Genomic DNA, 25,680 nt, shown 5'->3' on the forward strand with positions numbered 1-25,680 from the left:
TGCGGTCTCCATTGGCCAGAGACCAGACTCCAGCTTGCCAGCCACCTCAGGAGCCCAGAATGTGCCACCCACTCTGATTAGGGCTGGAGACCAGCCATTTAATATGTACCAGGCTGGGCACCATGTGCTCATCTGCCCAGCCCCTGGTCCCGAGTCTGTGGTGGGAGATGCAGGGAGACAAAAACTGCTTTGACCGCTCCCCCCAAAAGCACAATCAATGGTATATGTGAGCACTTACTGTGTGCAGAACACTGTACCTAGCTCTTGGGAGAGTAAAATATAACAGAGTTGGTAGACACATTCCCTGCCCATAAGGAGAGTTACACACAACACACAGCTCACGGGGGAGGGCTGTGTTCTCCGTACTCAGCACCTTGGGCCAGTCTGGGTCAAATGGTCTCCCAGTTGAGGTCCGTCACCATCCTCTGGAGGTCCTCGGCTTGGTCAGGAGAGTTTCTGGAGAGTCAGTCAACTATCAGAGCCTCAACCTCCTGCCTCTCTTCCCCAGGAGCTGTGCAACGAATTCCGGGGCACTGGGCAAAATGGCCGGCTCTACTGCACCAGAGAGAATGATCCACTCCAGGGCCCAGATGGAAAAGTGCATGGCAACCGGTGCTCCATGTGTGAAGCCTTCTTGTGAGTAGCAACCTTGACCGGGTCCTGTAGTGGGAGCAAAGTGGGGGCAAAGCAGAGGCGAGGATGGGAGCCACTGCTTCCTCGATATCTGTTCTCCCTCCAATTAAACTTTGAGTCCCAAGTGAGACAGGGACAATATCTGACCTGATTATCTTCTTGTAGAGAAACAGCACGGCATAGTGGATAGAGCATAAGCCTGGAAGTCAGAAGGTCATGGGTCCAATCCTGCGTCTGCCACTTGTATGCTATGTGACCTTGGGAGAGTCACTTCACTTCTCTGTGCCTCAGTTACCTCATCTGTAAAATGGGGATTGAGACTGTCAGTCTCACTTGGGACAGGGACTGTGTGTCCAACCCGATTTGCTTGTATCCACCCCAGCACTTAGTACAGTGTATGGCACATAGTAAGCAAGCATTTAATAAATACCATTATTATCATTATTATTATTATTATTACTATCTACCCCAGATCCTAGCACAGTGTTGGGCACATAATGTATGTTTAATGAATACCACCATTATTATTATTGAGGGGCGATCCTTTACCCCTGGCTTTTCCCATGTAACAATTGAGCATTGTGTTTGGAGAGCTGGGTGCCCTTTCCCCAGTCCATTCCTCAGTTCACAGCAGCAGAGAAAAGAAACCCCAGCGGCCACTCTACGAGCAGGAGGCCAAAGGAATCTGCAGAGAGGAAATGACCCTACTCCCAGGTTGTTCTTATGAATAATGAAGAGGTGCCAGCCTCCAAGGGTCCCTTGGTTGACCTATTATAGTCATTTCTCACCATCCCCTGGCCATCCACCTGCCCATCTATCTTCTCTCATTCACTTTCTGTGGTGCATTCATCCATTCATTCGCTCTGTCCCCACCCCATCCTCCCCATCCCCATCCTCTTTCCTCATTACTCAATGGTTCTTGGTCCCACCCCTGCACTCATTCCCTGCTGTGCCATGCCTTCAGCCTCCAACGAGCAGAGAGCAAACGTCAGATACAACTTAGCACTTAGCCCCAGAGAGGAAGGGTGGTCCCAGGATGGGCAAACCTGGTGCTCATATTCCTTTGATTTCTCTTGCAGCCAACAGGAAGCTAAAGCCAAGGATGATGAAGCCAGAATGATTGCTAAAAGAGAAGCTGAAAAGGTAGATACCGCAGTGTGCCCCTGCAGGCATGCATGCAGCGTTGCTGGCCATGGACTCTGAGTCCCAGTGTGAATGATTCGGATGGGCCAGTGGTGTGCTCTTCTTCCTGCCCAATCAAAAATGTTTGATGTCCACTGAAGCCCAGACTGTGGCATCTCAATCTGGGCAGATTACTGGGGATTCAGACCTAACCCAGAATGGAAGCTTTTGGACATGTATCCTTAGCTAAGACACCCAGAAAGGCAGGAGGAGCAACAGAGTAGGTGGGGGAAAGGGCAGAGGTTGCCCACAGGAGAGAGGGAGAACACCAATGACACTTGACTCTCCTCTCTCTCTTAGGCCATGTGCAGTGAGTTCCGGGACCAGCTGAGGGATGGCAGACTCATGTGCACCAGAGAAAATGAGCCTGTGCAGGGCCCGGATGGAAGCCTGCATGGCAATAAATGTGCCATGTGTGCCAGTATTTTGTGAGTACGAACACCCTGGAGCACCTCTCGTGAATATACTTCATTCATGTACACACCTCCTGTAAACACCTCCTTTGTATGCACTATCCTATTTGTGGGCACCACATCCAGTTTATGTATACATCACATTCATGTCTATGTCTTGTGTACTCACCTTGGGTACAGTCCCTTGTGTGTACCCTTTGGAACCTGAAGTCACCAGGTCACCACACAGATAGATGGGTCTGGAAGGTGTATAGGATTTAGCTTCCTCTAGACATACAGGCACCTCCTCTCCATGCAGGACCAAAGCTGCTCCTGCCAAGGGAAATAATTTCCCATTGCTAGCTTTCAGGAAAACCCTAGCTCTGTCTTGTATGACTAACCCCCTCTGCTTGCCGTTGCGAGCCCAGGGCCCTATAACATGAAGTCAGGGCACAATGTGGGAGCAGGGGCAGCAGGGCCAGCAGCTCTCACAGTGGCACTTGGAATGACCAATGACCCCCACATTGGTTTTGGACTGTGGGCAAAGGGGAGAGGAACAGCATGGACAGGAAGCAAATTTCTCCTTTGAGAGGCCAACTCCTATGGACCCCATTCAGCTGTGCCGGCACAATGTTCATTGGCATTGAGCGAAGTGAGAACGGCCTTCCATCTTGGAGGACATCTATCTCAAAGAACTTATTGTGAGAACTGGACTGCGATCGAAGGATAGTTGTGTCCTTGAAATCCTCAGGGGGCACTTGAAGATGATGGTGATAATGATGGAGTCTTTCTTTGGAAATGCCAGAGGAGCCACCATACTTTCATGAAGATTTTGGGATCGACAACCTACTCCGAGGGATGGATTAGGTTGCTAGTGATTTGCATAGTGTCAGTCATACTCTCTCAGTCCATTAGTTGTTTTCCTCCCGGGGCAGGGGGTATGACTATCCAATTTTGGTTGGGGCCCATATGGGAGGGTGCCCTTCATTCTGAATGGTTCCTGTGGTGGTTTATGAGGACAGGGCGGAGCAGGGCAGGGCAGGGCAGGGCAGGAAGCTGGGGAAGAGGTGAGGAGAGAAGGCCAAGCAGGTTTGTTCTGTGGGGATCCCTTGACCTGGCAGCCTGGTGTAGGTTCACCTGGTGTAGGTTCATACCAAGAGCCCCCCAACCCCACCCTAGACCCAGCTACTAAACAGCCTTCCTTTTTTCTGCCCACTCAGCCAAAGAGAAGCTGGTGAGAAGAATAGGAAAGAAGATGAAGAAAAGAAAAAGGCTGATGATGAAAATAAAGTGAAACCAGATGCTGAGAAGGTAGTTACCAGTCAATCAATCAAACAATGAGATTTATTGGGAGCTTACCTGGTGCAGAGCACTGTTCTAAGATTTAGGGAAAGTAAAATACACAGTCAGGGTCCTTGTCAGCAGTTAATGCTTACAAAGTTAGGGCCAGCTTCATGGCTTGGGGCTTGCAGTACACTTCTATCTAGCCCTGGAGGCCTGTGGCTACCACCCGAGGAGATTATATAATTTGTACCTAGCCCTGGAGCCCAGAAGATTGCATTTAAAGGGACTCTCAGAAAATTTAATATTTTCTTCTACCCTGTCCCTTCCCTCAAGACTATGCTTCCCTCAGTCTTCTGCTGGGAGCAGGTGATGGATGGCTGCAAGATCTCCAAGTCCAGCTTCTACCTTAGTGACCTTTTGTAAGACTGGACTCTCTTTGCCACTTTCGCTCTGCCCTCCTGCCCTCTGTGCTTATGCCTGTGTCTTGCCAGGGCACAGATGGGGTTGGCAGGGAGCAGTGCAGACTCCCTCCTCCCTCCCCTGGGCTCTACTTTGGAGCTGCTCCAGATGGAGTAGCCAGAGGGTGGAGGATTGAGACCATGATTGGGGGTTAGGAAGATGAGCTCTTCTCCACCTGACTGATGCCAGTATTCCTCTGTCTTTCCTACTCTCCAGTTCTCCTCATTCCCTGCCCTTTCCCTCTCTCTGCCCTCTGAATATCCCCCTTCCTCCTTGGAGTTTCCTCCCCTCTCACATTGCTCAATCCCCACTCCCTAACCCCCATTTTTCTCCTTCCTTCTCTTCCTTCATCCTGCCTTTCCTCCTGTCTCTCTCCCCATTCTCTCCTAAGTCTCTCCTCTCTTCTTCTATCATCTGGCATCTCTTTCCATTTTTCTCTCTCCACTGTCCTATGGCTCTTTTTCTTTCTTTTTTCTGTCTCCTCTTCCCCACCTCTGTTTTCTTCTCTCCTGTCTGGGTGGAGGGATAATCAGACTGTTCATTTGTATATATTTTTATCACCCTATTTATTTTGTTAATGAGATGTACATCCCCTTGATTCTATTTATTGCTATTGTTTTTGTCTGTCTGTCTCCCCCGATTAGACTGTAAGCCCGTCAATGGGCAGGGATTGTCTCTATCTGTTGCCGAATTGTACATTCCAAGCGCTTAGTACAGTGCTCTGCACATAGTAAGCGCTCAATAAATACTATTGAATGAATGATACTAAGGAACAGAGTGGAAGTAAATCAGTAAGCAACATCTTTAATGATGGAAACATTTCAGTACATCTAAATGCCCAAGAATCAAAAAACTATTCCATGGCCCAGAATGGGCTGACACTGGGAAAAAATTACACAGAAGCACTCAGCTCTCTTCTCTGTTCCAATTCTGGGGAGCCACCTCTGTTGCCTGATGAGTCAGCATTCCTCTCAGGTTGCTATGGATACATTTCCCCTTCCTTCAAACTCCCTCCTTAATGTCCCCACCCCCACGAATCACAGCTAGTCCCGCTTGACACCACGTTTCTCCATTTGTCCATCTGTCTGCTTTCTCTCCCCTTTCCGCTTCAAGGACACTTTCCCTCTGCCCCTTGATTCCCTCCTGCCGCCTCGATTCCCATACACGTTCCCTCCGGCCTACTCCATAACCTTCATTCCACTGCTAACCCTCTTACAGTCCTGCTCCTCTGGAACCTGGCTTTCAGCAGGAAGAAGCAGTGCAGCCTAGTGGATAGAGTACAGGACTTACTAGAGCATAAGACCTTGGTTCTAGTCCCAGCTCTGCCTTTCTGTGACCTTGGGGAAATTACTTAACTTCTCTGGGCCTCGGCTTCCTCATCTGTAAAATGGGGACCTGTTCTCCCTCCTCTTAGATGGACAAGGATTGTGTCTGTTCTGATGATCTCGTATCTAATCCAGTGCTTAGTTCAGTGCTTGGTACAGAGTAAGAATTTTTTTTATGATATTTGTTAAACTCTTACAAAGTGTCAAACATTTTTCTAAGCACTGGGGAAGGTACAAGTTAAATAGGTTGACATAGCCCCAGTCCCTCATGGGGCTCACAGTGTGAGTAGGAGGGAGAAAAGGTATTTAATCCTCATTTTAGAGTTGAGGAATCTGAGGCACAGAGAAGTTAAGTGCTTTGCCCAAGATCACACAGCAAGCAATTGGCAGAGCTGGGATAAGAACCCAGGTCCTCTCAATCCCAGACCTGTGCTTTTTCCACTATGCCATCCTGATTCTCTAAACTTTTAACATATATCTAGTGATATATGTTATCTATTATTATTACTGGGGGTCGAGGCAACCTCTGGCCTCCAGGAGAGCAAATGGATTGTTTGTGAGGAAAGAGGGAAAAGCAGATAAACCAGGGGTTTGTCTCGTTGTGCTTAGAATGTTGGTGCCTGCAGGACAGGGCCATTCTCAGGACTGATCTCTTCCACATACAGCACATTTGAACTTTCATTTACTCAAATAGATCCCAAATTGGGAAATGAAAATGGGCTTTGTGAAAATTAGGGCTCAGAGGATGGGTTTTCTGGCCATTTGACATTTCTTGGAAATTCCATTTCAAGTCCAGCTGTTAAATTCTCCCACTGGGTTAAAATCTTTATTCCTAAATTCTAAAGTTTCCACTTGAATTACGTATATGGCTCCCTCTCGTGGACTCCCTCCGCTATTGCACCACAATACACGGATTCCCCTTTCCCCAATTATTTTTCACCTCTATTTTTCTGTAGGGCAGCTTATATGTATTCAATATGAATATACAACCTTATATTTTGTTGCTAACTGGTTGCTATGTTTTTCTCCAGTTAGGTTCCATTCTAGTTTCGAGAGAAGGGATCAGACTGCTCAATCAATGGCATTATTTAGGAGCTACCAAATGTACAGTTTCATGCTAAATGCTTGGAGAGTCCTGTAGAAACATGACACGTTTTTGGCCCTCAGGGAATTTACAATTAAATAGGGAACACGGAAAGGAAAAAAAAATGGCAAATAGTGTGAGCAAGGAAGAAGGATATAATAGGAAAAGCTACAAATGCATCAGGGTGAAATAGTAGGGACTGTAGTAATACTATTTATTAAGCACATAGTGTATGCAAATCAATGTGCTAAGCTGAAGGAAAGAATACACAGGTGGGAATTAGACAAGGTAGCCCAGCCCTCAAGGAGCTCACAAATTAAGAATATAAATGGGGGAGAAGGGACTAGCAACAATCAGTCAATCAATGGTATTTATTGAGTGATGTGCAGAGCCCCATTCTAAATGCTCAAGAGTATGATATAACAGAATTAGCAGACACATTCTCTGCCCACAGCGAGCTTATAGTCTAAAGACATATAAACATATAAAGGCAACAAACAGGTAAGGGAGAAACAATAAGACTATAAGGGCAGCATAAAAGATAAAGACAAAGATAAACACAGAAATAAAGTAAAAAAAAATCAGGGTAGAGTGGCTAGAAGAACAGAGTTTCCAGCAGCCACAGCCAAAGTGGCCATCTTAGCTACAGCCCTCCTGAGTTTGTGGGAGGCTTGAGCTGCTGCTGCTTCTGTGCTTCCTGCTGAGGTGTAGCAAAGGGCAGGGTAGGATCAAAGCCTCGGGATGACATGGTAGCTGGGTATAGGGGTGAGGGTGAGTGGGTGATTGGCTAGGAAGTTCGACTATCTGATGGACCTCGGAGGAGGGGGTGGGGTTGCTGAGGGCATGTGCTGCTGTTGCTCGTGCCCTTCCTGCCTGGTAGGGAATCAGTAATTAAATATTTAAATAAAAAAACATATCTGTGCTGAGAAAAAGAATGTGAAGGGTGGGTTTTAGGTTAGCATGGCTGGGGTGTTGGTAATGAACTGGGGAAGGCTGATGTTGTTGCCATTCTCTGGGCTGCATGCCAACTCTGAAGGTGGCTGGTCATGCAACCTTTTGGACTTTGTATCTGAAGACCTATGGATGAATCAAATGCATAGGGAAGTCCACCTGTGTAGTAAAGGTGGAATTTTTCTCTCTTCATGGGGACCACATCATAAGAAGGACAGGGGATGGTGTTTAGACAGATCCCCAAATGTGTCCTTGTTATACTGGATAGCTCTGTCTTGACAGACAAGAACAATGGTGTTGTACTAAGAAGATCAGGCCCAGAGATTGGATTACAGAACACTCAATGTTCCTAGCCAAGCCATCAGGTGATAGCCCAGTCTCATAAGGAAACCCATATGCTGTCAGACGATGTTGATGTTTTTCTTAATGACCAGGATTTCACTGGCAGAAAGCTGCTGAGTTCAGTGAACTCCAGCAGAGCCCAGCAAAGGGAACCCCCAAAGAACCCCTCCTCACAGCTTATCCTCTTCCCCACAGGACATGTGCACTGAGTTCCGGAGCCTTTTGAGGAATGGGAGACTTTATTGCACCCGGGAGAATGACCCAGTTAAGGGCCCTGATGGCAAGACCCATGGCAACAAGTGTGCTATGTGTAAAGCAGTATTGTGAGTACCGATGTGGACACCGTCCCCGGCAATGAAAACATCATGGTAGCCAGGGTTTTGTCCCAAAGCCTTGGCCAGAAATGGCCATCATGAGTCACAGGGCATGGGACATTTTCTTACTCTTTGCTGCTGGCAGTGCCACCATAATGAGCCCAGGGTTGAGAGATGGCATTTCCAGTCACCAAAAAGGCTCAGAGCTGGCAAGGCAGATGGGTTCAGCGTTGGCTGGGTGGAAAAAGTGCCACTTCCTCCCCTTCCCCTTCCCCCACCTCACTTCCTCACCATTTCAAACTGGAATTACATTTTTCTGGAGAATTATTAGTCAGGAATGGGCTTGACCCCAAGCCCTCCCAGACTAATGGGGCTTCCCTGCAGGTCAGCGTTCTCTCTGCCAGTATAAGAGGGGTCAGGCAAACACTAAGGAAGTCTGGGCCCTGTCTGGCTGGAGCCTCTGTCTGGCAGAGCCCATTTCCATGCACCCAGGAGGGACTTATTCCTGTACCCTGATAGATCAGCCCTCGGCCTGGGCTTCCCTGAGCGGGAGTCCAGGAGCAGGTGATGGATGGCTGCAAGATCTCCAAGTCCAGCTTCTACCTTAGTGACCTTTTGTAAGACTGGACTAACCCTCTCACCAGGAAAGCCCAAGTCTGCTGGGCTTTCCTTCAGAACTCTCGGGGTGGATGTCATCCGCTTCTGTGCATCACTTTGGTTTAAAACAGCCTGCAGAGTTACTGTAGTTATTGACCCCCTGCCATAGAAAGAGTTGGAGTGGGGGTTGCCTCCCTCTTCCTCAGGGGAGAGCAGCGTGGGCTGGTGGATAGAACATGGACCTGGGAGTCAGAAGGACCTGGGTTCTAATCCTGGCTCTGACACTTGTCTGCTGTGTAACCTTGGGCTAGTCACTTCACTGCTCTAGGCCTCAGTTTCCTCATCTGTAAAATGGACATTAAGACTGGAAGCCACATATGGGACATGGACTGTGTCCAACCTGAATATGTTGTATCTATCCCAGTGCTTAGAACAGTCCTGGGCACATAGTAAGAGCTTAACAAATACCACAATTAAAGGAATCATCTAGGCTCCCAGCTATTCCCCTCTTCTCCTCTAATTTCTCCTTCTCCTCACAAGCATCCAGTGAACCCACTGGGCTTGGCCATTTCCCTCTCTACCCTGAAAAATGCACCAGTGTCCTGTGACTGAGACAGCAATGTGGCTTGCTGGTTAGGGCTAAGAGAAAGCTTGAGAACTTCCTTCTTGTTCCAGAAAGCCGGTGGCCCCTGGCTCTTAAGAGCAGTTCTCCGCTGTCTGCCAGACTTCCAGACTTAATTTGATAAGGTTTAGCCTTTTGTAAGTGGTTTCTGGTTACTCCCTCTCTTACCCAGATAGAGGGAGTCTAAGAAGGCTACTCAAAGGGTAATAAGGGGCAGGGAAAGAATCAGCCTGAGAAAACAATTGGGAGCAGTCTTTCTTTGGAAACAGAAGCAAAATGGATGGGTGGATATTTCACTATTGAATTTATTTCAAATGTTATTGTCAATAGCGTGGTTTACTAAAATAGATCAGAAACCTATTATCAGAAGTAGGCCCTGCTGAAGTCCAGGGATCATAGAGGCATAGAGAACCCCCCTCTCTAGCAACAACAATCGTGTCACCCTGCTGACTATTATTTAGTTCAAAGACACACATGCTGCTGGGTCCAAACTGTTCTTCTCTACCCTCCACTTTGTACTCTACAGCCAGAAAGAGGATGAAGACAGGAAAAAGGAAGAAGATGAGACCCGGAGGAATGCTGGAGCCAATACGAACAGTGAGAATAGTACCGCAGAGGTGAGACTAAGTTGACACTTGCAGACCTGCTAGGAGGGGTGGGCTGGTAGCCTCTATTGTAAAGTACTTTCCCAAGTTCTTAGTACAGTGCTCTTTACAGTAGACACCCAATAAATACCATTGTTTGACTGATTGATTGGTGGGTCAGGCAGAGAGACTGGCTAAATCAGGAGCAGCGCACCCAGGCCTGTGATGCTGGGAGTTGGGAAAGCTGGGTTGTTGGTGATTTGGAATTGGACTGAGGGCAGCCCTCCACCTCGTTCATTCATTCTTTCATTCAATCGTATTTATTGAGCACTTACTTTGTGCAGAACACTGTACTAAGTGCTTGGGAAAGTACAATATAACAATAAACAGTGACATTCCCTGCCCACAACGAGCTTACAATTTATAGTGGGGGACAGACATCAATATAAATAAATAAAATTACACGTATGTACCTAAGTGCTGTGGAGGGGGGAAGAGCAAAGGGAGCAAGTCAGGGCGATGCAGAAGGAAGTAGAAGGCGCCACATCTGGACAATAGGGATCCAGTTTTCTTCCCAGGGTGTTCTGAGGAAGGTGAAACTCTGAATCTCCTTTCCCTCTTTGAAGGCAGAGGAAAGCTTGGTGGCTGCACGTTAGCACCAGAGTGAAGGGTGAGGAATCTGCAGCCTCCAGCAGTTCTCTCTCCCTTCCCCCAGCTCATCTGCACCAGGCTAGAAGAGGGGCCTGCGATCAAACGCTGTCCCTTCACCTGAATGCCTGCAAGGGAGAGGGCAAGCTTGGCTTCAGTCCATGGCTGGGCTCAGGTGGTGAGGGTTCTCAGGAGAGAGTTGGGTAGGAAAGTCCTGGCTAGAGCACTTCTCTCCTCCCTACCCCTTATCCAATGCACCCACCAGCCACCCCTCGACATCATGGCCTGAAATGGCCATTTCCGGCTCCACAGCCCTCTGCAGCAGGGCCCAGGAAGGCCTCGCGCCCCCTGGTGGCCTTTTGGGTTAGGGGAGTCCTTTGTTTTTCAAGGAACCTGGAGGGGGCTGTTTGGGGCCACTGGAGAGGGTCCAGACTGGGTAGGCAAACACGGGGATAGAGCTGCAGGAGCCACTGACCCACAAGGAGGTCAAATTCCTCCCCTTATTCCTTTCCAGGATCCATGCCAGGAGTTCCGGAGTCAAGCACAGAATGGGACGCTCAGCTGCACCCGGGAGAGCGAGCCGGTTCGGGATGCTGATGGCAAATCCTACACAAACAAGTGCATCATGTGCAAAGCCATCCTGTGAGTGCCTGTAGGTGGGGTGAGGGCGTCCTTTGGTCTCCCCCAACTCCACCTTGGGGCGGGATTCTCACTGTCATACCATCATTCCTGACTCTCTGCCTCTGCCACGGGGATCAGAGAAACTTCAAGGGCTCACCTGTCTCTGAACTTTGTTTCTTTCTCTCACACTACCATGACAGCCAGATTTGGTGATCTGATTAGGTTAGTCCCCAAAGCCATACCTCCAATTGCCATCTTGCTCCAAACCAGCCTGGTGCAACTGGTGGTATTTTGTGTGCTCTGTGGAACTAGTCTCCTGCAAGGTTAGGCTGTGAGCTCTCTGCCTATATTATATCTCCTCTAGTGCTTAGCCCAGTGCTTGGCACATACCAACCACTTAACAAATGCCATTATCATTATTACTATTATTATGGCATTATGGCCCTCTTCTGTTGTCCATATACACTCAGTCCCTCAGTGAACTCATTCACTCTCACGGCTTCAACTATCATCTCTATGCAAATGACACAAAGATCTACATCTCTGCCCCTGTCCTCTCCACCTCCCTTCAGGCTCGTATCTCCTCCTGCCTCCAAGACGTCTCTACCTGGATGTCTACCTGCCACCTAAAACTCAACATGACCAAAACTGAGCTCCTCATCTTCCCTCCCAAGCCCTGTCCTCTCCCTGACTTCCCTATCACCGTGGATGGTACGACCATCCTTCCCGTCTCTCAGGCCCGCAACCTCGGTGTCATCTTTGACTCGGCTCTCTTGTTCACCTCGGCTCTCTCGTTCACCCCACACATCCGATCCGTTACCAAGACCTGCCGGTTTCTCCTTTATAATATCGCCAAGATCCGCCCTTTCCTCTCCACCCAAACGGCTATCTTACTGTTACAGGCTCTCGTAATATCCCGGCTAGATTACTGTGTCAGCCTGCTCTCTGATCTCCCTTCCTCCTCTCTCTCCCTGCTCCAGTCTATTCTTCACTCCGTTGCCCGGCTCATCTTCCTGCAGAAACGCTCTGGGCATGTCACTCCCCTTCTTAAAAACCTCCAGTGGTTGCCTATCAACCTCGGCACAAAGCAAAAACCTCTCACTCTAGGCTTCAAGGCTCTCCATCACCTTGCCCCCTCCTACCTCTCCTCCCTTCTGTCTTTCTCCTGCCCACCCCGTAGGCTCCGCTCTTCTGCCGCCCACCTCCTCACCGTCCCCCGTTCTCGCCTATCCCGCCGTCAACCCCTGAGCCACGTCCTCCCGCGGTCCTGGAATGCACTCCCTCCTCACCTCAGACAATCTAATTCTCTTCCCCTCTTCAAAGCCCTACTTAAAGCTCACCTCCTCCAAGAGGCCTTCCCAGACTGAGCTCCCCTTTTCCCTTTGCTCCCTCTACCCCCCCTTCACCTCTCCACAGCTAAACCCTCTTTTCCCCCCTTTCCCTCTGCTCCTCCCCCCTCCCTTCCCATCCCCTCAGCACTGTACTCGTCTGCTCAACTGTATATATCTTCATTACCCTATTTATTTTGTTAATGAGATGTACATCACCCTGATTCTATTTATTTGCTATTGTTTTAATGAGATATTCATCCCCTTGATTCTATTTATTGCTATTATTCTTGTCTGTCCGTCTCCCTCGATTAGACTATAAGCCCGTCAAAGGGCAGGGACTGTCTCTATCTGTTACCAATTTGTACATTCCAAGCGCTTAGTACAGTGCTCTGCACATAGTAAGCACTCAATAAATACTATTGAATGAATGAATAATAATAATAATGATAATAATACCAACTAGAAGGGGAAGTAGGTGTTCCCCATTGTGCAGTAGAGCAAATCTACCATTTCAAAACTGGAACAGGATGGGCTGGTGCTGGCTAGGGGGTCAGTCTTCTGGTTTCACAATGGACAATTCGGTTTTCAACTGTTCTGCCCCTGTCTGGCACAGATAATAATAGTTATTATAATAATGTTGGTATTTGTTAAGCGCTCACTATGTGCCAAGCACTGTTCTAAGCACTGGAGTAGATACAAGGTCATCAAGTTGTCCCACATGGGGCTCACAGTCTTAATCCCCATTTTACAGATGAGGTAACTGAGACCCAGAGAAGTTAAGTGACTTGCCCAAAGTCACACAGCTGACAAGTGGCAGAGCCAGGATTAGAACACATGACCTCTGACTCCCAAGCCCATGCTCTTTCCACTGAGCCATGATGCGACACTGGGCTGACACCGGGCACCTTTCTGATAGTTTTATTTTTAGTTCACAGACCTGGAAAGGGAACATGACTGCTCAGCTGCTCAGGAACAAGTGGGTGGTGGGGAGGGTAAGGGTATCTCAGAGGAAATGCTCTAGTTTTAGTAAATTTGGTCAGCATCGGGCAGACTTCTGTGAAAGGGGCATCTGGGTGACATCACGTTCATCTCAATGACAGGCATTTCAGCGTGCCATCACTGGCCACCTGAAGACTGACCCGGATATCGATCCCAGGCACCATCTCTTGAGCACAAGGAATAGACTGGATTCTGACCCTTTCAAAAAGGACTAGGGATATTTAATTGACTTTATCTGGAATCTGGCAGACCCTGGATTTCCAGCCCATCCCTAAAGTAATCTAAAGCTTTAGAATGGAGAAACAATTCCATATCGCAAAATACACTGTCCCTCTGTCTCTTGTGTCTTCTCACTGACCAATGAGTGTGTGCCCCTGTTGGTTTTATCTATCCTCACTGTGGCTGAAACTGTCTAGTTGAAAGCATTTCCTTGAAGCTTTCTCTTCCCGTGGCCCGCACTGCTGATGGACAGAGGGAAATGAAATGTATTCTGAGAAGTCTTACAGCAGAATTCTTCCTTTTGTCCAATGAGCACATACATACATGAGAACTTGTAAAGAAAGTCTCTTAGAGAAATACATATTTGGTTTATGAGCTTATGTAAGAAGACCAATGGGTAGCCATTGGCAACCAAGGTAGGACCTGTGAAGAAGACTCATTTCCCAGAAGCATGTGGAATTGCATTTTATTTATTTAACTCATTCCCCTCTTTCCTTTATAGAAAGAAAGAAGATGATGAGAAGAAAAAGAAGGACCAGGACAGAATGGCTGATTTCAGCTCCCAAAACAGCACTTCACAACAGGGAGAGGTAATTATTCCCCTGTCATTGGCCGGTATCCAGCCATCACTGGGCTGTAACTTGCTCACTTTATTTCCTCCAAAATCCTGAATATGTCCTTCCTTACCTGGTTTTCTGTAGAAATTCCATACGAGTGTACATTACTTGAGGGCAGGGAACATGTCTCTTGCTACTGTTGTTCTCTCTCAAGGATTTAGTACAACACTGAGCACTTGGTATGTCTTCAGTGTATACCATTGATGATGATGATGATGATAAAGAAATTCTCATTTCCCAACTTGTTCCCAAAGTTAGCTTTGACCACTGCCCAATGCTGCTTGACCTCACATATCAAGAGTTGCAGAAATGTGAAATTTTTCAATTCAAAGAATGGGTGAAGCCACACCTCCTAGTCATCATCGAGAAGACCAGTTCAACATTTTCTGTGTTTTGTTTGGCTTTTTTTTTTCAGAACAATTGCAGTGAGTTCCGGAGCCAGATGAAAAATGGAACACTGATCTGCACACGAGAGAGTGCTCCTGTCCGTGGCCCTGATGGCAAGATGCACGGCAACAAGTGTGCCATGTGCAAGGACATGTTGTGAGTAGCACGAAAGGGCCACCCTGAAGAATACATGCCTGGACATCTCTGGGGGCAGCCCCTGGCCATGTCCTACAAAGCCGCCGCTCAGCCTTGGGCCTGTGGGAGCCAGAGAATGGGGGGCACACACAGGAACAGAGAGAGAGAAGAGAGAGACAGAGAGACAGAGACATGGCTCTTTCCTCTTGGCCATTGGTCAGTAGTCGGATCAACTGTATTGATGGAGCGCCTCCTGGGGGTAAAGCTCTTTGCTTAGGGGCATGGGAAGAAAGCCAACATTCTGCCCCCAAGGGGCTTGCCTTTAGCACTGCTCCTGGGAATGCCGCTCCTGGTGCTTTGGAAAGGAGCCTGCGCCTTTCCTTCGGTATGCTCTGCTCCCCTTGTCCCAGTGGGACTCTGTTACTCTGTTTCCAAGCGGTGGGAAAATGCTCACAGAAACCATTCTCCAAAGACCTTCCATTTGGCATCAGTAGCATTTGACTTGGAAGTTCCCATCAGAAAAAGATTTGATTTGACAGTCGGGGTACTTCTCTCTAGGGCAGAATGATGCCGGTTCACATACCCCTCCCCTATTTCTTCCAGCGAGAGAGAAGCTAATGAAAGAAAGCAGAAAGAGGATGAAGAGAAGAAAAGGACTCATGAGGGGGCTAACAGTACGCAGGTGACAGAAGGGTTTCTTAGCTTCTGGTCTCCGTGGCCTGGAATGGCACCATGACTGCCTCCTGCCACTGAGTGTTCTCTTTGCCCCGGTGACCGTGGCGCTAGGCCACGGTCTGTGGAAAGCGCTTTTAAGCCAACCTGAGCTCCCATCTGGAGCTTGCTCCCCTGCTCGCTTGCTCGCTTACACATGAGGCTTGGTTGCTGCCGACAATATCGAAAATTCCCTGAACTGAGTTCTCTCAGGATCCTGCTGCTTCTGGGGGTTCCCAGCAGCTCATGGATCGGGGTGCAAATGTTGTGCGGGCATGTAAGCCATAGGTGAGGGCCTCAGCATTGGTGGACATAATGCTAATACTAATGATTGTGGGTTTTGTTAGCACTTGCTATGTGTCAAGCACTGTGTTAAGTGCTGAAGTAGATATGATACACCAATATCAGGCAGAGTCCCCTGTCTCACATAGAGTTCACAACCAAAAGGGTGGGGGTGGAGAACAGGCATTTAATCTCATTTTACAGATGAGGAAACAGGGACACAGTGAAGTTGAGTGACTTGCCTAAGGTCATGCAGCAGGCAAGTGGTGGCGCTGATATTAGAACCCAAGCCTTCTGGCTTTCAGAAGTTTGCTCTTTCTACTAGGCCACAGCTAAACCTGGGTGCTTACTCTTTGTGGAGTGCCCTACTGGATACGTACCCTGGGTAAAGCACTATATTGAGCACCTACTATATGCAGAACCCTTTACTAAGCCCCTACTCTTACATACTGTACAGACTGTACATAGTACCTCCTCTGTGCAGGGTACTGTACTGAGAACTCTGGAGATAAAAAGACATGGGCTTGCCCTAAAGGAGCTTGCAAGGACCTTACCTCCAGCCATGTAGAGTAGGGAGTTAATGTCTGAGAAACATGGACTGTTTGCTCCCCTGTGACTGTACAGTAGATTATTCCACTCTTGAAAGCATCCTAGAGCTCGGAAGATGGGAGAACATATAAAGTTGAGCAAAAAATAAGTAAAACGCAAATGGAAATTTATGGAGATTTTCCCTACAGTTTTCCACTTATGTAGAAAATGGATATGGTGGCTTTTCCTAGTATTTCATTGGACATTTTGCCACCAGAGCAGCACTTTCAGGTAAAACCAGACCAAGAGAGACCTCTGAGGGAAAGGTGAAGCCATATTTTTATCCAGCCAAATGCCTGGAAAACTTTATGCCACAGGGCTGACAGTGGGACAGGAAGGACTTTGGAGTAAGTGCTGAAGCTGAAGGTGAATGGAGTCCAGATAATTTAGATTATTTATACCCACCCCCCGCAAAAGACTTGTTACCCAAAATGACTCAGACTGACAATCTACACAGCCTGGGTACGTTCTTTGTCTCCTCCATTAGCATCTAAGTAAGCATTTTGTGAGCAGGGAACATGTCATTTCTTTGTTTTGTGCTTGCAGTGCATTCAATATAGTGTGTTGCACCAAGGAAACACCCAACAAATTCTACTACAACTACTACTCCTTGATCTTAAGCCCTTTTGGGTCACCCTGTTTTAGAGCAGGGACTGGAAGTGAATGTCAGTAGAAACTTTAATACCTGTGGTATTTGCTAAATGTTTAATACATGACAAGCCCTGGGACAGACCCAACATAATCAGGCTGTATATAGACTTGTTCTGAATGGGGCTAAATCTCTAAGGAGGAAGAAAGAACAAGGTATTTAATCCCTACTTCGCAGAGGAGAAAACTGAAGCACAGAGAAGTTCAGTGATTTTCCCAAGGTCACAGAGCAGGGAAGGTAGAGCCAGGATTAAAACCCAGGTCATCTGGCTCTTTGTATGATGTCATGCAGTGTCTAGGCCACATTGGCCCCTCCCTTTGTTTTGGGCCCTGTGCCTTGAGAGCTATAAAGTCCTAAGGAAAGAAAAATACTAAAAGGCTGGGAAACAGACCCATTAGGAAGAGAGGGGCTAGAAATTGAGGAGTGATCTGTCTGCAGAAGAGACAGAGGATTCCCTGTAAAGGCAGGGGTCACTGAGGTCAGCTGAGAGGAAGAACTGATGATTGGGTTGGGAGATTTTAACCTTGATTCTCTGAAGGATTGAGGAATGTACTGCAGTGCAAGTCGGGCACTGGTGCCTGGGGGTCCACGGCTGGGACTGAGACACTCTGAGTCCAACCCTGCCATCCTCAAAAGGAAACAGGTCTGCCCAGTATTGGCAGGGGATGAGGATTGCGGGGCCATGCTCTCTGTCGTCACCCTAGTGAAGCTGCATGGTCTAGTGGAAAGAGCACAGGTGTGGGCATCAGAGAACCTAGGTTCTAATCCTGGCTCTGCCACTTCCTCTCTTTGTGACCTTGGGCAAGTCACTTCACTTCTCTGAGCCTCTGTTTCTTCATCTGTAAAATGGGGATTCAATACCTGTTCTCCCTCCCCTTTACAATGTGAGCTCCATGTGGGACAAGGATTGCGTCTGAACTCAAATATCTTGTAGCTATCCCAGTTTTTGGCACAAAATAAGGACTTACCAAACTCCACAATGATTATTATTATTCTTTTTCTGAGGCTCTAAAGGTGCCTCTTGCTATCACCACACTGACAACAGTGGTTATCTGGCTCCAGCCGACCCAGCCAGATATTTGGGCCAATCGGGTTTCCAAAGATGCCCAGCACAAGCTAGGGTGGGAATCTCTCCCTTTCTCCCAATTGGCAGTTCGACTGCAGTGAGTTCCGGAGCCTGATACGGGATGGCAAACTGATTTGCACGCGAGAGAATGACCCAGTTCGTGGCCCAGACGGCAAGATCCACGTCAACAAATGCGCCATGTGTAAAGGAGTATTGTGAGTAGAGAAATCCGCTTGTAGGCTCACCACCCAACCCCATTCTCCCCATGGTCATCATCATTCCACCTGGGCTAGGTCCAGTGTGGCAACAGGTCTAACTTTTCTAGGGCCTCTCCTGGCCTGAGCATTTCTTCATTCAGATGGGGTGGGGGCAAAAAGACCATGGGCTGTGTGTGTGTGTAGTGGGAAGCTATCCTCTGGGGAGGGGCAAATGCACCGATAATTTCAGGGGAACCATTTTCCACTTTAGGGTATTTTCTTGCTTCATTCTGTGGGGGCTTGGTACAGGAAGAAGAAGCCTTTCTAAGATTTAAAAAGTGGAGTTGATTTTTCTGTAACATTAGCCAGGGTTAGGCAGGGTAAGAAGGGACATAGTTAGCCAGGTGCTTTAGGCCAAGTATACGGTTATTGAGGGGGAACGTAGAGAACACGAGAAGCAGTGAGGGCTAGTGGAAAGAGTACGGGCCTGGGTGTCAGAGGACCTGGGTTCTAATCCCAGCTCTACTGCATGTCTGCTGTGTGACTTTCAGTCAGTCACTCGTGTTTACTGAGCACATAAGCGCTTGGGAGACTTACTGCTCCGTGTCTCAGTTACCTCATCTGTAAAATAAGGATTAAATCCTACCCTCTCCTACTTTAGACTATGTGGTTCATGTGGGACTGGGACTGTGTCCAACCTGATTAACTTGCATCTACCCCAGTACTCAAAACAGTGCTTAGCACAAAGTAAATGCTTAACAAGTAAGTAAATGCTTAACAAGTACTATTATTATTATTATTATTATGATCATCATTATTATTAGAATTAATTTTGGCTGAATTGAGAAGCAGCATGGCCTACTGCAAAGAGCATGGGCCTAGAAGTTAGAGGATCTAGGTTCCCATCCTGGCTCTGCCACATGTCTGCTGTGTGACTTTGGGCAAGACACTTAATTTCTCTGTGCCTCAGTTCCCTCATCTGCAAAATGGAGATTCAGTACTTTCTCTCTCTCCCTCTTACTTGAACTCTGAGCCCCATGTGGGACCTCATTATCTTGTACTTACCCCAGCACTTAGTATATTGCTTGACACATAGTAAGCACTTAACCAATGTTATTATTATTTAATAATAATAATGCATCTCCTGGAGAATACCCCAATTTTTGCCTTCTATGCAGTGGGTATAGACATGGATTCTGACAAACTTCATGGATCAGCTCTGTTTTCTATTGCTCAGCAGGATTCAATACATAACCTCTGAAACCTAGCAGAGGGGTCCTAGGTCTTCCTGGAAAGAAGAGAGATGGTCCTTGTCACTTCCTGCCCCATTTCAAACTGAGAGGGCAGGGACATTTGTGTCAGTCAAACAAAAACGTTGAGATTACCCCAAATTTTTTAATTGAATTAAGAACAGTGCCTGATTTCTGAAAGTGGCTGAGGTGACAACTGGAGAAATGGCTAGGTAAAATTGAATGACCTAAAAGAAAACCACTCCTTTCCCCTTGTCTTTTCCAGTGACCGGGAAGCCCTCGAGAGGAAAAGGTTAAAAGCGAATGATAGTCATCCGGGAAATGAAAAGGTACCGTTCCCATCACTCAGAGACCGCATTGTCCTTTTTGGACACATCCCAGGTTTTGTTCCATTCCTCCTTGTGCTGACAGGTTCCCTCCAGCTGTTCCCAGGGCACATTGGCCTTCCACATAGGCGAGTTCACTGCCATCAAGCTTGGGAATGGTTTCGGGCTCTGAGCCCTCCAAGACCTAGATATGGGCTAGTCAAAGGAAGGGGCAGACTGAAGACATTTGCTTGGATAATTGAAGAAAATTAGGCTTTTCCTGAATTTTCCAGAAAAATGCCCAGCCCTCCCTTAACCTTCTCCTGCCAGTCTTGCCCTCAGGACCCCCTGAGTAATCTACCCTAGTTCCTTCTGTGAAATGTCCAATGGAACCATGCTGCTATTTCTCTGATGTGCCTTCTCACTGGTTTAATTTGACCCTGGTAAGGGCAGCAGAGTTGGTTAAGAGAGTTTTCCAATTCCCAATTCATTTGGTTGCTATAGATAGCAAGTTTGAATAATTTAGCTTCCACAGCTCAGACCACTGGGCCTCAAGGGGAGGTTTTCTTTGTCTGAATAATCCAAATACATGCCTGTGTGTGGTAGGATAGGACAGTAATGTTCCCTACTGTCATGGCTCCTCTCCTAATCTTGGATTGAGCAGGTGGTAGGTACCTCCTTTTTTTAAGGTATTTGTTATGCATTTACTAAGTGTCAAGCACTGTTCTAAGCACTGGCATAGATACAAGTTAATCAGGCAGAATATAATGCCAGTTCTAAATGGGCCTAACTGCCTAGGTAAGAGGGAGAACAGGTATTGAATCCCCATTTTGCAGTTGGGAAACTGAATCACAGAGAAGTGAAGTGATTTAGCCAAGGTCACAGAGCAAGCCAGTGGTGGTACTGGGATTAGAACCCAGGTCTTCTGGCTCCCAGGCCTGTGCTTTATCCACTAGGCCATGCTGCTTCCAGCTGCTTCCTAAATCCTTACAGCTCTGAAGAGCATTGCTCTATGGGCACATGGGGCATAAGGAAAAGTTGGTTCCTTCTATGCCTGATCCTTAGCCCTTCAATAGCTTTGGAAAGTCTGGGTGTTCTGGGCTGCAAACAACGACCTGCTTCGGAGTTCCCCGAGCCCAAGGCCATGCGCTAAAGCCACTCTTCAGACTCCAGAATGCTCTTGGATGGGGGAAGAGGCTATTCACATGGACACTTCTGATTTTGTTTTTGGTTCAAAAGAGGTGGGTGGGTGAGGGCCCCCATTTGTTACTCTCCATCATGGCCACAGTTTGGCTAGTCTATGTCTCATGTCTGCATTTACTAACCAGGCATAACTCCTCAACCTCTCAGCTGCCTTAAACACTGTCGACCACCCCCTTCTCCTGGAAACATTATCCAACCTCAGCTTCACTGACACTGTCCACTCCTGGTTCTCCTCCTGTCTCTCTGGCTGCTCATTCTCAGTTTCTTTCACGGGATCCACCTCTGCTACCCACCCCCTAACTGTGGTTGTCCCCCAATGTTCAATTCTGGGTCCCCTTCTACTCTCCATCTCCACCCACTCCCTTGGAGAATTTATTCACTCACATGGCTTCAACTACCACCTCTATGAGAATGATACCCCAATCTACAACTCCAGCCCTGATCTCTCTCCCTCTCTGCAGTCTCACATTTCCTCCTGACTTTACTTGGATATCCTTTCATCACCTCAAACTTAACATGTCTAAAACAGAACTCCTTATCTTCCCACCCAAACTCTGTCCTCCCCCTGACTTTCCCATCACTGCAGACAGCACCACCATCCTTCCTGTCTCACAAGCCCATAACCTTGGCGTTATCCTTGACTCCTCTCTCTCATTCAACCTACATACTCAATCCATCACTAAATTCTATCAGTTCCACCTTCAAAACATTGCTAAAATCTGCCCTTTCCTCTCCATCCAAACAGCTACCATGTTAATCCAATCACTTATCCTATCCCACTTTGATTAGTGTATCACCCTCCTTGCTTACCTCCCAGCTTCCTGACTCTCCCCGCTCCAGTCCACACTTCACTCTGCTGCCCAGATCATTTTTCTACAAAAACGTTCAAGACGTTTCCTCTCTCCCCAAGAACCTCCAGTGGTTGCCCATCCACCTCCACATAAAAGAGAAAATCCTCACCATTGGCTTTAAAGCACTCAATCCCCTTGCCCCCTCCTTCTTCACCTCACTACTCTCCTATAACCCAGATTGCACACTTCGCTTCTCTAATGCTAAACTTCTCACTGTACCTCAATTTCTTCTATCTTGCTGCCAACCTCTCCCCCACATCCTACCTCTGGCCTAGAATGCCCTTCCTCCTCTTATCTAAAAGACAATTCCTCTCCCCCACTTCAAAGCCTTATTGAAGGCACATCTCCTCCAAGAGGCCTTCCCTGACTAAGACCTCCTTTCCTCTTCTCACAGAGAAGCAGCGCGACTTAGAAGATAGAACACGGGCCTGGGAGTCATAAAGTCATGGGTTCTAATCCTGCCTCTGCCACTTGTCTGCTATGTGACCTTGGCAAGTCACTTCACTTCTCTGGGCATCTGATACTTCATCTGTAAAATGGAGTTTGAGACTGTGAGCCCCTCATGGGACAAATACTGTGTTCAACACAATTTGCTTGTAGCCACCCCAGCAATTAGTACATTGTAAGCACATAGTAAGCACTTAACAAATACCACTATTATTATTAATTATCACTCCCTTCTGCATCACCCTGACTAGCTCCCTTTATTCACCCCCCTCCCCACCCCACAGCACTTATGTACATATCTGTAATTTATTTATTTGTATCAATGTCTGTTTCCCCCTTTAGACTGTAAGCTCATTGTGGACAGGGAATGTGTCTGCTATATTGTCGTTTTGTACTATCCCAAGCACTTAGTGTAGTGCTCTGCTCACAGTAAGCACTCAAATATGATTCACTGATTGAATGACAAGACAGCAACCTGCAGTATATGAACCCCAGGAGATCATCCCTTTTAACAGAGTCTCTTCCCTTTGGAGGGATTGGCCAGCTGGGTAAACAAAAATTCCCTGGGCAACTGCTGGATCCCTTGGAGTACCGTGCTTCAGTCTAGACACAGCCTTCCATGATTGAATTTACAGCCCGGGGCACACTCATTTTTCTGGTCACTCTGGATTCCAGGGAAAGTGACTAGCTATAGAGAAGGTTTGTCCCAAATATGCTGGATCTCGTCCCTGCTCCTTCCTTAGAGCCACTGACTAGGAACAAGACAAAACCCAGAGTGAGCCCCAAGTGACCCTTCAAGGAGCCCAGAATGAGCCCTGGGTGAGCCCTGGGAGAACCTGCTCCTCTCTGTCTGACCCTGGGGAAGCACCCACAAGTAGTTGAGGAGGAAACCTACCCACCACCTCATTCCTACGTTTTCAGCCAGTGCAGAGAGGCTCAGAGTGAAACACAGAATGGGAGAGTAGAAAACCCTGGCAGTTCTTTCTCCTCCTTTACCAGGTGTCAAGTGGTGAGTTTCAGAATCAAGTGAAATAGAGAAGTCAGAAAGTGACGTCTTGGAGCACTAACCCGGCCGCAGGCAGAGGAAGATGAAGCTCTTGTCTCCCCCCTCCCTTTTTCCAGGACCAGTGCAGTGAATACCGGGACCAGGTGAGCCATGGAAATCTCATCTGCACAAGAGAAAACGATCCTGTTCGTGATGCAGATGGCAAATCATACAACAACAAATGCGTCATGTGCAAAAGTTTGTTGTAAGTAAAAGCTAACTGTATTCTTCCAGGAGAAAGCGGGGCAGTGGGTATTCTTGGAGAGAACAGCAAGGGGCATGGAGTGTAATCCCCAAAATGTGCCAGGGATCAAACCTCACCAAACATCGAAGACTAGGGGAGATCCCAAGGAAGGAGGACAGGCAAGCAACCTCTCGGGAACAGGGAACTGTCTTAAAATTTTTGGGGGGACTAGATTTCTGCGAGATGACAAAACCTGAGTTTCTCTTAGGCTGCTGTGCCATCTAGTGAGTTCTCAGCCATGTTGTATTAATTTAGAGAACTCTGTTTCCTGCTATGGCTCCTCTCAGTCATGTCTCCACAATGAACATATCTGAGCAGCGGGGCCCAGTCCTCTGTGCAGCAGGGTCCAGTTCTCTGAGCAGGTGCAATTTTCTGAGCCGGGGGTGGGGGGAGGGGCACTACTCCAAAGAGCAGGGCCCAGTGGAGCCCAGTGCTCCGAGCAGTGGGACCCAGTTCTCTGGGCAACAGGGGCCCAGTACTTCAAGGAGTGGGGGCGTAGTGTTCCAAACCATCCACACCAAGGTGAGTGGGGACATTGGCAGGATGGGGATTTGGGAGACTCAGGGTGGGTCAGGCCACAGATGGGCAGGACCAGATTTGGTCTTGTCCCTGCCCTGCTCCATGGTGAACTTGTCTTGGGTCTCTGCCAGGGCCATAGAATTGACTCTCCCCTTTCCTCCCACTGAACCCACTGACTGTAACCAGAGGAGGGTCCCAGGCTCTGGGGAAGGTCTAACCCAGGCAGACCAAGGGATCCATTGGCTTCCTGTCCTCTCTCCAAGGAAACACCACTGATGTTATTCCCATCAGCCCAGAAATCCAGAGCTGGTGGGGAAGAGGGAAAGCGAGGGAGAGAAAGAGAGAGAGACTGAGAGACTGAGAGACCTGGCAGATGGACAAACCCAGACTCTCTCCAAAAGATTGGCCACTTCTTTCATCTCCAGGAAAAAGGAGGCTGATAAAAAGAAGGAAGAAAATGACAAGAACAAACCTCACCATAGGTCCTCCAATGAAGAAGAAAGCCCAGTTCTGCATTTTTCAAACATGGTGAGTGCCAGCATTTTCAATGGTTCTTCAACTTCTCCTTCAACCTACTCGACCTACTCCCCAGGTGATTAGCCCATACTCAACTTCCCTTCACGGGAGGTTGGAGAGAGAAAGGAGCCAATGGGCCTGATGACAGCAGCCCCTGATACTGACTGCCTGGAGCTTTGGCAGGGGAAGCCAATAGGTTTCCTCTTAGGAATAGGTGAACCCTGGGAAAGAAACCCTTTCTCCTCTTCCTATGCCTTGCGTTCCACTTCCTTTGTCTTCCTACCTTTTCTCCTTTCCCTCCTTTTCCTCCTCATTGCCTTTATAACCACAATAATAATAGTGGCATTTGTTAAGCCCTTACTATGTGTCAAGCCCTGTACTAAGTGGTGGGGTAGATAGAAGATAATCAGGTCCTACAGTGGGTTCTATAGTTTAAATAGGAGGGAGAACAGGTATTGAATCCCCATTTTGCATGTGAAGAAACGAAAGCAAAGAGCATTTAAGTGACCTGCCCGTGGTTACACAGCAGACAAGTGGTGGAGCCAAGATTAGATCCGAGGTCCTCTGACTCCTAGGTCCCTGCTCTTTCTCTTAGGCCATGCCACTTCTTTTTATTCTTCTTGTCCTCTTCTTATTCCTATTCTTTCTCCTCTGCCCTTCCCCTTCTGCTTCCCCTTCTTTTTCTCCCTCCTTATTCATCTTCCCCTCGACTTCTCCTCAGCTCCCCCATCCCCTAGCCTGGGTGGTTGGAGGCGAGGAACCAGTTCTGAGGAAAGTGTGTCTGCCTGCAAGTGTTTGACTGACTTCCTTCCATATCCAGGGACTTGATGAGCTGTGCAAACAGTACAGGGTCATCCCCAGGGTGGGCTTCCTCTGCCCGAAGAACCTCCATCTGGTGTGCGGCAATGATGGCCAGACCTACAACAACCCATGCATGCTGTGCCACGAGAACCTGTAAGCCCCAAATATCACATTTGGAAGAGCCAGGACCTTGCCTGGACCCTGTGGTGGTAGCCTGCTCTGCTGTGCCTGAGGTTTGGGGGCTGCCTGTTCTGGGTCCTGCAATGAAAGCCTGCTGTGC

At 47.9% G+C, this 25,680-nt stretch overlaps 1 protein-coding gene across 1 annotated transcript in view; it reads left to right on the top strand.

The window, feature by feature from the left end:
• SPINK5 (serine peptidase inhibitor Kazal type 5) overlaps positions 1-25,680 on the top strand; it is a 57,527-nt gene that overhangs the window by 25,910 nt on the left and 5,937 nt on the right. The window contains exons 15-29 of the mRNA XM_029049768.1: positions 509-636; positions 1,713-1,776; positions 2,116-2,243; positions 3,428-3,518; positions 7,848-7,975; positions 9,712-9,802; positions 10,932-11,059; positions 14,090-14,177; positions 14,620-14,747; positions 15,330-15,408; positions 18,110-18,237; positions 19,735-19,798; positions 23,398-23,525; positions 24,509-24,611; positions 25,420-25,553. Coding sequence (XP_028905601.1) covers positions 509-636; positions 1,713-1,776; positions 2,116-2,243; positions 3,428-3,518; positions 7,848-7,975; positions 9,712-9,802; positions 10,932-11,059; positions 14,090-14,177; positions 14,620-14,747; positions 15,330-15,408; positions 18,110-18,237; positions 19,735-19,798; positions 23,398-23,525; positions 24,509-24,611; positions 25,420-25,553 — 1,610 coding nt within the window. The remainder of the gene's footprint in view (positions 1-508; positions 637-1,712; positions 1,777-2,115; positions 2,244-3,427; positions 3,519-7,847; positions 7,976-9,711; positions 9,803-10,931; positions 11,060-14,089; positions 14,178-14,619; positions 14,748-15,329; positions 15,409-18,109; positions 18,238-19,734; positions 19,799-23,397; positions 23,526-24,508; positions 24,612-25,419; positions 25,554-25,680) is intronic.

This window comes from Ornithorhynchus anatinus, chromosome X1 (assembly GCF_004115215.2).
Source record: "Ornithorhynchus anatinus isolate Pmale09 chromosome X1, mOrnAna1.pri.v4, whole genome shotgun sequence".
In the NCBI taxonomy this organism is placed as follows: domain Eukaryota; kingdom Metazoa; phylum Chordata; class Mammalia; order Monotremata; family Ornithorhynchidae; genus Ornithorhynchus; species Ornithorhynchus anatinus.